The sequence below is a fragment of the Conger conger genome, chromosome 2 (assembly GCF_963514075.1).
Source record: "Conger conger chromosome 2, fConCon1.1, whole genome shotgun sequence".
In the NCBI taxonomy this organism is placed as follows: domain Eukaryota; kingdom Metazoa; phylum Chordata; class Actinopteri; order Anguilliformes; family Congridae; genus Conger; species Conger conger.
In genome coordinates, this window is record NC_083761.1 from 84,178,917 (window position 1) to 84,189,585 (window position 10,669).

At 44.4% G+C, this 10,669-nt stretch overlaps 1 gene segment (V, D, J or C); it reads left to right on the forward strand.

The window, feature by feature from the left end:
• Positions 1–9,458: 9,458 nt before the first annotated feature.
• LOC133122385 (immunoglobulin heavy variable 3-30-like) lies at positions 9,459–9,922 on the forward strand. The segment is given in 2 exon segments: positions 9,459–9,534; positions 9,627–9,922. Coding segments are annotated over 2 exon segments (288 nt in total).
• Positions 9,923–10,669: the final 747 nt, after the last annotated feature.

Sequence of the window (10,669 nt, forward strand, 5' to 3'; positions counted from 1 at the left end):
AGAGAGAGAGAGAGAGAGAGAGAGAGAGAGAGAGAGAGAGAGAGAGAGAGAGAGAGAGTTACAGAGAGAGAGAGAGAGAGAGAGAGAGAGAGAGAGAGAGAGAGAAAGAAAGAGAGAGAGCATATGAGAGCCAATGACAACCATTGTAGAAATTTTCAATTCACAATTTTCTTTTCTCGTAACACATTGGTCTAGTGACACATTACTGATCACAATGTCCTCAAACCATAAAGGAGGCGGCCTGTAGCGTAGTGGTTAAGGTACGTGACTGGGACCCACAAGGTCGGTGGTTCGATCCCAGGTGTAGCCACAATAAGATCCGCACAGCCGTTGGGCCCTTGAGCAAGGCCCTTAACTCTGCATTGCTCCAGGGGAGGATTGTCTCCTGCTTAGTCTAATCAATTGGAAGTCGCATTGGATACAAGCGTCAGACAAATGGCATGTAATGCAATGTAATAAAGGTGGCGATGCGAATGGCTCCAGATGATTTCCTCATGTTGAAAGCCACCAGCCCTTTGACCTCTCCACCCTGTGATGTGACCGTTAGCCCCCTGGCCTCGCTCGCTGGGGGAAAGTTCCTGTAGGCAGCTCAGAACCCGCACAGAATGCAGCTGTTCCCTGTCCTACCTCACGTCGCATTGTCTCAGACTTGGGAGCCCCGTCCATAAAAGCTAACAATACAATTGTCATACACAACCACGAGCATGACGTGAGCTCATATCCGAACCATTCAAATGATCTTGATCTATTTTAAATTTTCCAACGTAATTTCAACATTTTCGCACCAAAAAATGATATACCACATATACCCTGCACACAGACACATCACAGAAATATAATTAGTTCTGAACTGGATCTTCACAGATTGTTGAAGTGTTGAAGAATGCGCAGGTACGTAAATGTAATGCTTTGTGTAAAAATCTGTTTTCTGGAAATTATACTCATAGGCCAAAACCGAAAAACATAATTCATCAAAAAACCAAATAGGTACATTAAGACTGTCAGGAGTGTCTCGCCTAATCCAAACTTCATATAGTGCCTTGCGTATGGTAGCTAGGGAGGCACAACCAAGGAGAAACATGTTTGCCACTCCCATCACACTTTGTTGTTGGAGAGGCCTGACGTGTTGGTCACTGAAGAGGTTGACGGCGTAAGTTCGGCCTACTGTCTTGCGACTCCTCGACGGTGACGTCCAGCAGGAAGCCGCGGCAGGTCTCGTTCTCGTGGACGTCTGGCAGCTGGTTGCAGAACGTCACGACCTGGCCAGAAGGGGAGTGTACAGGAAGTACGTGTCGTAACCCGGCAACCTTGCCGTCGCTTTGCAGAGCGGGACAAACCAAACGCATCTCCTGCGATCCATATATACGGCATTCCAGAGATTTACGCAATAAATGTTAACAAAGTTGCTCCAAAATGTCTGTCTTCAGCCTCCGTTTGGATGTGAGTGTGTATGTTTGTGTTTGTGTGTGCATGTGTGTGTGTGAGGGTCTGTGTGTGTGTGTGTGTGTGTGGGTGCGTGTGTGTGTGTGTGTGTGTGTGTATGGGTGTGTGCGTGTCTGCGTGTGTCTGTGTCTGTGTGTGTGTGTCTGCATGTGTCTTTGTCTGTGTGTGTGAGTGTGTGTGTGTCTGCGTGTGTCTTTGTCTGTGTGTGTGAGTGTGTGTGTTTGTGTGTGCATGTGTCTGTGTGTGAGTATGTGTGGGTCCCTGTGTATGTGTGTGTGTGTGTTTCTGTGTGTGAGCTTCCCACCTCCTGACCACCTGTCCTCTTGACCCCATCCCCTCTCCCCTTCTACAATCTATCTCTAATGACATTCTCCCTTTTCTCCTCCCCTAGAGGAGGGTGCAGTGCAAACCTCCTCACAGCTCTCACTATGCTCTCTCTCTCTCTCTCTCTCTCAGTCAGGTAAAGAGACCAGGAGACACTCACACACTGACCTGTACAGCCTCTGGGTTCACATTCAGCAGCTACTATATGGGCTGGATCAGACAGGCTCCTGGGAAGGGACTGGAGTGGTTGGGATCTCAGTATAGCAGCACTAGATATTATGCCCAGTCTGTTCAGGGAAGATTCACCATCTCCAGAGACGACTCCAACAGCAAGTTGTATTTACAGATGAACAGCCTGACAGCTGAAGACACTGCTGTGTATTACTGTGCCAGAGACACACAGTGAGAGAGATTGAGGGGAGAGCCGCAGAAAAACCTCTTCCCCTTTATCACACAGAGCTACAGCAGAGAGCCCTGGAATGAACCCTGCTGTATGAAGTGAGACTCAGGGTTTCTGTTATAAATATCACTGCAGTGTTCTGTTCTTTTGGCCTAATTCATGCTAATACACAACGGTTAATTCTTGGCCATCATTTATATACCTTTTAGAGTCACCTGCTAATCTGCATTTTAATCTTGCATAAATATTTCCCAAATGGTCCACTGTCTCTTATGTTCAACACACTCAATTATTTACTGCAAAATATAAATAAGCAGGCTGCTTTAATATTTGTTTCAACTGAATTCAACTGAATTGGCTTTATGGCACAATATTACTTATGACTGTCATTGAGGTGAATGATGACCACTTCTGTAAAGGTGAATGTGCACATTACCACTCTTACACTGACAAAAGGTCCAGATAAAATCCTTCCTGTTCATTGTCATTGTCATATCTGCAAACCACGAATGCAACAAAATTGATACTAAAATCACCTTATTTACAGAAACATGGCCGTACAGAAAAAAACTGCTGTCATTTAGATTTAGTATACTCAGTTATCTACCGTCCTCCAGGGCCCCTGGGAAACTTCCTTGATGAGCTAGACACCCTTCTCAGCTCCTTCCCTGAGGATGGCACCCCACTGATTCTCCTTGGAGACTTCAACATCCACCTAGAAGCCTCCCAGTCTGCTGCCTTCCTACCGCTAATCCACTCCTTCGGCCTCTCCCTGCAACACTCTCCTCCAACCCACAAGGCGGGCAATGTCCTAGACCTTGTCTTTGTAAGGAACTGCTCATGCTCCGATTTCACGGTTACCCTTCTGCATACATCTGATCACCACTTCATCTCATTCTCCCTCCCTCTTCCTCCCCATCCTCCTCCCCCCCACACTTCCTCAGCCCGCCGTAACCTCCGCTCCCTCTCACCCTCTTCCTTTGCCAGCACCGTCACCGCCTCACTCCCCCCTCTCGAATCCTTCTCCAAACTCCCCGCTGACTCTGCATCTGCCACCCTCCTTTCATCTCTCTCCTCCGCCTTTGACTCTCTCTTCCGATGTCACTGCCGCCAAAGCAAAATACTATCAAACGCAAATTCAGAACTCTGCTTCTAACCCCCGGAAACTTTTCTCCATTTTCTCCTCTCTTCTCAACGCACCGCCTCCTCCTCCTCAGTCCTCCTTCGCTGCTGATGACTTTGCTGATTTCTTCGATGAGAAGGTCACAGTCATCCGCAGATCCTTTACAACCACCGCCCCCCTCACTGTGCCCCTCCCCCCCTCTAGGCCCATCCCTTCCTTTTCCACTTTCTCCCCCCTTACGGACTCTGATGTTTCTCAACTCCTGCTCTGCCACCGCCCTACAACCTGTGCCCTTGACCCTATCCCCTCTTCTCTTCTCCAAACTATCACACCTGACATTCTCCCATTTGTCACCTCCCTTGTCAACTCCTCCCTGTCTTCCGGCTGTTTTCCGGCATCCTCCAAGAGGGCCCACATCACTCCGCTGCTAAAAAAGCCTACCCTGGATCCCTCCATCATCCAGAACTACTGCCCGGTATCTCTTCTTCCTTTCCTTTCTAAAACTATAGAACGAGCCGCTTCTACTCAACTTTCTTCCTTCTTTTCTAACAACAACCTGCTAGACCCCCATCAGTCTGGCTTCAGATCGGGCCACTCGACAGAGACTGCGCTCCTCTCCGTCAGTGAGTCACTTCATGCCGCACGAGCAGCCTCCCTCTCCTCTATCCTCATTCTTCTAGATCTCTCTGCTGCCTTCGACACTGTGGATCACTCCATCCTCCTGTCTGCCCTGTCAGCAACGGGCATCTGTGGCACAGCCCTGGACTGGATTGAGTCCTACCTCTCTGGTCGCTCCTTCCAGGTTGCCTGGGCTGGTTCGGTATCGACACCTCGGCCCCTCGCCACAGGGGTTCCCCAGGGCTCAGTCCTTGGCCCACTTCTTTTTTCTCTCTACACTCGCTCCCTTGGCCCTGTGATCACTGCACATGGGCTATCCTACCACTGCTATGCGGACGATACCCAACTCTTCGTCTCGTTCCCGCCGTCTGATACGCAGGTTTCAGCCCGTATCTCTGCTTGCCTGAGGGACATCCAGAGCTGGATGGACAACCACCATCTAAAGCTCAACCCAGGTAAAACTGAAATGATATTCATCCCTGCTAATACCTCTCCCCATCTGGATCTCTCCATTTCTCTCGGGGATACCACACTCACACCGTCACCCAGTGCAAGGAACCTCGGCGTGGTGATGGACAGCAGACTGTCCCTTTCCGAGAACATTGCGGCGGTGACCCGGTCTTGCAGGTTCTTCCTCTACAACATACGGAGAATCCGCGCCTTTCTCACCCCCTACTCGACCCAGCTCCTGGTCCAAGCGATGGTTCTGTCCCGCCTGGACTACTGCAATTCCCTCTTGGCTGGCCTCCCAGCGTCCGCCATCAGACCCCTCCAACTCATCCAGAATGCAGCAGCTCATCTGGTCTTCAACCTTCCCAAATACTCACACGTCACCCCCCTGCTTACTTCCCTCCACTGGCTGCCTGTCATGGCTCGCATCAAATTCAAAACATTGGTGCTAGCCTTCCAAGCAGTTAAAGGGTCTTCCCCTCTGTGACTTGCTTTGTGTATCGGTATTTTTAGTTGGCTAGGTAAGCAGTGTTTGGATAGTTAACTTTGGTCACTTTTGCTCTGTTTGTTTGTTTCTTTGTTCTCAAAAAATAAATAAATAAATGGCCCTTGTCCTTATCTTTGTTGTACAGGTAGCAGTTGAAATTGTACTTACCTCTAGGGTCTTTCAGCGAACTTATCCCTGGTTATGGGTATGCACTTTGTTGTACGTCGCTCTGGATAAGAGTCTGCCAAATGCCAATAATGTAATGTAATGTAGTTTCAGCATAAAATGCATTTCCAGGATAATTAACTGAAAATAAATGTTTTTGGAAAACTTTATTATTATTATTTTTTATTTTTCCCTTTTTCTTGCAATTTGGTTGCCAATTGAACCCCGTCTGATCCAATTAGAGTTAGTGTTAGATACACCGCCCACACCCCATCCCTCGGCGGCCCGAAGGAGAGCGACACGCCTTCTTCAAGCCGTCTCGTCTCATGCTCGTGACCGTGATTCCGAGGCGCCCGAGGTGCTTCTTGTGCTGCGATCAGATAACCCTGCCAAGTCCCTCCCTCTGGAGCAGCGAGCCAATTATGGCGCTCCAGGAGACCAGGCCAAACTGGCTTTTGACAATTTTTGGAATACTTTATTGGTATGTAAATTTCAGAGATATGTGGCGTTGTCTATGCTCTTTGGGGTAAAGGAGGACTGTAGTTGAATACAATGAATCTTTCGCAGCTTGCTGATTTAATTCTCCTCCAGGAGGGGGCAGCAGTGCTCCTCATAATGGATATTCTGACCCTCTGAATTTATCTAGTTTTTCTCCTTCCTCCAACCCCCAGAGATTTAAACAAATTCAGCCCACAGTATTTCCTATAAAAGCCCCTGAGAAGTCTCCTCCCAACACAGGAGCATCACCTGTAAGACAGAGAGAGAGATCTGTGTGTGACAATGGGAGCTATTGTAGCATTAGCAGTGTTGCTGGGAACTTTATCCTGTAAGTGACCATGCTGTATTTAGATTTTCTATTTTGAAATACAATTATTTGGCGATGTTTTCCAGTTTTACATACTTTAAATATTATGTAAATATTAGATATTTCCATTTTTCTTTCTTTATGGTTTCTGTTTATTTCTATAATTATATTGCTTAATGAGATAGATTTCTTTCTTATTTCTGTCTCCACAGATGGTCACTGTGTTGAACTCACACAGCCTGGCTCTATGATAATAAAACCAGGACAGCCTTTAACCATCTCCTGTAAAGTCTCATATTCAGTGAGCAGCGATGGTACACACTGGATCCGACAGCCTGCAGGGAAAGCTCTGGAGTGGATTGGAGTTATATGGTCGGGTGGAAGCACTGCTTATGAAGATTCTCTAAAAAACAAGTTCACCATCTCCAGAGACACCTCCAGTAACACAGTGTCTTTACAAGGGAGCAGCCTGCAGACTGGAGACACAGCTGTGTATTACTGTGCCAGACGCCCACAGTGAGAGAGTGAGGGGAGAGCCGCACAAAAACCTCTTCCCCTTTATCACACAGAGCTGCAGCAGAGAGCCCTGGAATGAACTCTGCTGTATGAAGTGAAACTCAGGGTTTCTGTTATAAATATCACTGAAGTGTTCTGTTTTTTAGTTCTCATTCATATTATTAGATGCCTGATAATTCTTGGACATCTTTTAAATACCCTTTAGAGTCACCTGCTAACCAGCAGGCTGTAATGCTGTTCAGTCTCTATAATATTTGGTTTGGATTGTGATCATGATGACAAGTCACAGAAACATGTTTCAAACGTGCACCAATCTCAATATACAGTAAACATTGCATAAATATTTCCCAAATGGTCCACTATCTCTTATGTTCAACACACTATATGTTCATTTAATGTAAAATATAAACAAGCAGGCTGCTTCCATATTTGTTTGAACTAGATTGGCTTTTATAATTATAATATTTATAATGATTTTATTGAGGTAACTCAGGGTTTCTGTTATAAATATCACTGAAGTGTTCTGTTCTTTTGGTCTAATTCATGCAAATAGATTATGGTTCATTCTTGGGCATCTTTTATATATCTTTTAGAGTCACCTACTAATCTGCAGGCTGTAGAGAAAATGTACATTGCCAGAAACGTTTCAAACTTACACCAACCTGACATGGATATTTAAAAAATATTGAAATCTTGCATACAGTGCATCCAGAAAGTATTCACAGGGCTTCACTTTTTCCACATTTTGTTATGTTACAGCCTTATTCCAAAATTGATTAAATTCATTTTTTTCCTCCAAATTCTACACACAATACCCCATAATGACAATGTGAAAAAAAAAATTGTGAAATTTTTGCTCATTTCTTAAAAATAAGAAACTAAGAAATCACATGACAAAATTATTCACAGTCTTTGCCATGAAGCTCAAAATTGAGCTCAGGTGCATCCTGTTTCCACTGATCAACCTTGAGATGTTTCTACAGCTTAATTGGAGTCCACCTGTGGTAAATTCAGTTGATTGGACATGATTTGGAAAGGCACACACCTGTCTATATAAGGTCCCACAGTTGACAGTGCATGTCGGAGCACAAACCAAGCATGAAATCAAAGGAATTGTCTGTAGACCTCCGAGACAGGATTGTCTCGAGGCACAAATCTGGGGAAGGGTACAGAAAGGTCCCAATGAGCACAGTGGCCTCCAACATCCGTAAATGGAAGAAGTTCGGAACCACCAGGACTCTTCCTAGAGCTGGCCGCCCGTCTAAACTGAGCAATCGGGGGAGAAGGGCCTTAGTCAGGGAGGTGACCAAGAACCCAATGGTCACTCTGTCAGAGCTCCAGCGTTCCTCTGTGGAGAGAGGAGAACCTTCCAGAAGGACAACCATCTCTGCAGCAATCCACCAATCAGGCCTGTATGGTAGAGTGGCCAGACGGAAGCCACTCCTTAGTAAAAGGCACATGGCAGCCCGCCTGGAGTTTGCCAAAAGGCACCTGAAGGACTCTCAGACCATGAGAAACAAAATTCTCTGGTCTGATGAGACAAAGATTGAACTCTTTGGCATGAATGCCAGGCGTCATGTTTGGAGGAAACCAGGCACCGCTCATCACCTGGCCAATACCATCCCTACAGTGAAGCATGGTGGTGGCAGCATCATGCTGTGGGGATGTTTTTCAGCGGCAGGAACAAGTCAGGATTGAGGGAAAGATGAATGCAGCAATGTACAGAGACATCCTGGATGAAAACCTGCTCCAGAGCGCTCTTGACCTCAGACTGGGGCGACAGTTCATCTTTCAGCAGGACAACGACCCTAAGCACACAGCCAAGATATCAAAGGAGTGGCTTCAGGACAACTCTGTGAATGTCCTTGAGTGGCCCAGCCAGAGCCCAGACTTGAATCCGATTGAACATCTCTGGAGAGATCTGAAAATGGCTGTGCACCGACGCTCCCCATCCAACCTGATGGAGCTTGAGAGGTGCTGCAAAGAGGAATGGGCGAAACTGCCCAAAGATAGATGTGCCAAGATTGTGGCATCATATTCAAAAAGACTTGAGGCTGTAATTGCTGCCAAGGGTGCATCAACAAAGTATTGAGCAAAGGCTGTGAATACTTATGTACATATCATTTAATAGTTTTGTATTTTTAATGAATTTGCCAAAATTTCAAAAACACTTCTTTCATGTTGTCATTATGGGGCGTTGTGTGTAGAATATTGAGGAAAAAAAAGAATTTATTCCATTTTGGAATAGGGCTGTAACATAACAAAATGTGGGAAAAGTGAAGCGCTGTGAATACTTTCCGGATGCACTGTAAATATTTCCCAAATGGTCCACTGACTCTTATGTTCAACGCACTACATTTTTATTTACTGCAAAATATAAAAAAGCAGGCTGCTGTAATATTTGTTTCAACTGGTTTGGCTTAATAACAATATTTCTTATTACTGTCATTGAGGTGGAAGAGGACCACTTCTGTACATGTAAATGTGCACATTACCACTCTTACACTGACAAAAGGTCCAGATAAAACCCTTCCTGTTCTCTGTCATATCTGCAAACCATTATTATACAAAAATTACCTGTGTTATTCATGGAAACATGAACATACAGACATCTGCCATCATTTACATTTGTTTTTCAGCATTACATTTATTTCCAGTATAATGCACTGAAAATAAGGGAACACGTTTTTAGAATACTTTATTGGCATGTAGATTTCAGCGATATGTGGAGTTGTCTATACTCTTTGGGGTAAAGGAGGACTGTAATAGAGTAAATTATCATTGTACATTTAAAAAATCTATTATTGACATGTTCTACAATAATATTGGTGGAAGAAGGTTTCTGTTTGTAAGTGTTACACATGCTGGGTCCAGTGTTTACCACTGGATATGAGGGTGATTTCTGTACTGAGTGGTCCTATGCTGTCTGTGAGAGACACAAGGCTGTAATGATGGATAATACTCATAACTGCTATATGATCTGAGCCCCGTCTATAGCTCTGACTGCTCTATTTAAACAGTGTGAGATCTGCCCACCCAGTCAGGAGGAGTTCATGCAAACTCTGAGCTCTTCCTTCTACATTTACCTCTCTGCACTGAGGGAGGAGGGACTGTTGGTGGAGACTATCGTCACAGACTGCAGTCAAAGACTTTCACCATGACTGTCATAACCAGCCTACTTCTCATTACTGTGTTCTTTACAAGTATGTTTTAATCTGTAATTAATTTCATTTTCAGTAAAATTGTATTTGTGAGGTTGTGGATTGTGAGTACTAAGTCTCTCTTCATTTTACAGGTGTTAAATGTCAGACACTGACTGAGTCTGAACCAACAGTTAAAAAGCCTGGAGAATCCCACAAACTGACCTGTACAGGCTCTGGGTTCACATTCAGCAGCTACTGGATGCACTGGATCAGACAGGCTCCTGGGAAGGGGCTGGAGTGGGTTGCTAACATCAGATATGACAGTGCCTCCAAATATTATGCCACGTCTGTACAGGGAAGATTCACTATATCCAGAGACAACAGCAAGAACTAGCTGTATTTACAGATGAACAGCCTGACAGCTGAAGACACTGCTGTGTATTACTGTGCCAGACACCCACAGTGAGAGAGAGTGAGGGGAGAGCCGCACAAAAACCTCTTCCCCTTTATCACACAGAGCTACAGCAGAGAACTGGATCTAATGAATGAATGAAAGAACAATGCTGTTTTTCAATTAAAGATTCATATAAAATTTGGGTATAAGATTTTTATGGTTTATTTTATACACATTTCGACATATTAATCAGATTGGAATGCTTTTTTGGAGAAACAAAAGCTGAACATCAATTTTCAATTATTCTCTCAAAAGTAAAATATGGTTATGATATGCACCCAATGGCATTGTTTATGATTCATAAAGACAATATCTGCTTCTACATCATATAAATTGTGACCCATGTTGTAATGGGTTTTTGTATAGTTTACATTATGTATAGTTATGCAAATGTTCGGGTGACATCGACTCAGGAGGTAAGAGCAGTCATCTGGGAGTTGGATGGTTGCTGGTTTGAACCCACCCTGGGTGTGTTGAAGTGATATAAACATTAAATTAAAGTCATTTAGCAGATGCTCTCATCCAAAGCTACAATAAATGAAGCATGTAGTTATGATATGCACCCAATGGTATTGTTTATTCAATTCAATTCAATTCAAACTTTAGACTCCAAGGACAATTAATTAAATACAAGAGGTAATAATAAGAAAAGTGTTTATGATTCATAAAGAACATATCTGGTTATACATAATATATATATTGTGGCACATATTGTTATGGGTTTATGTATATTCATTGTGG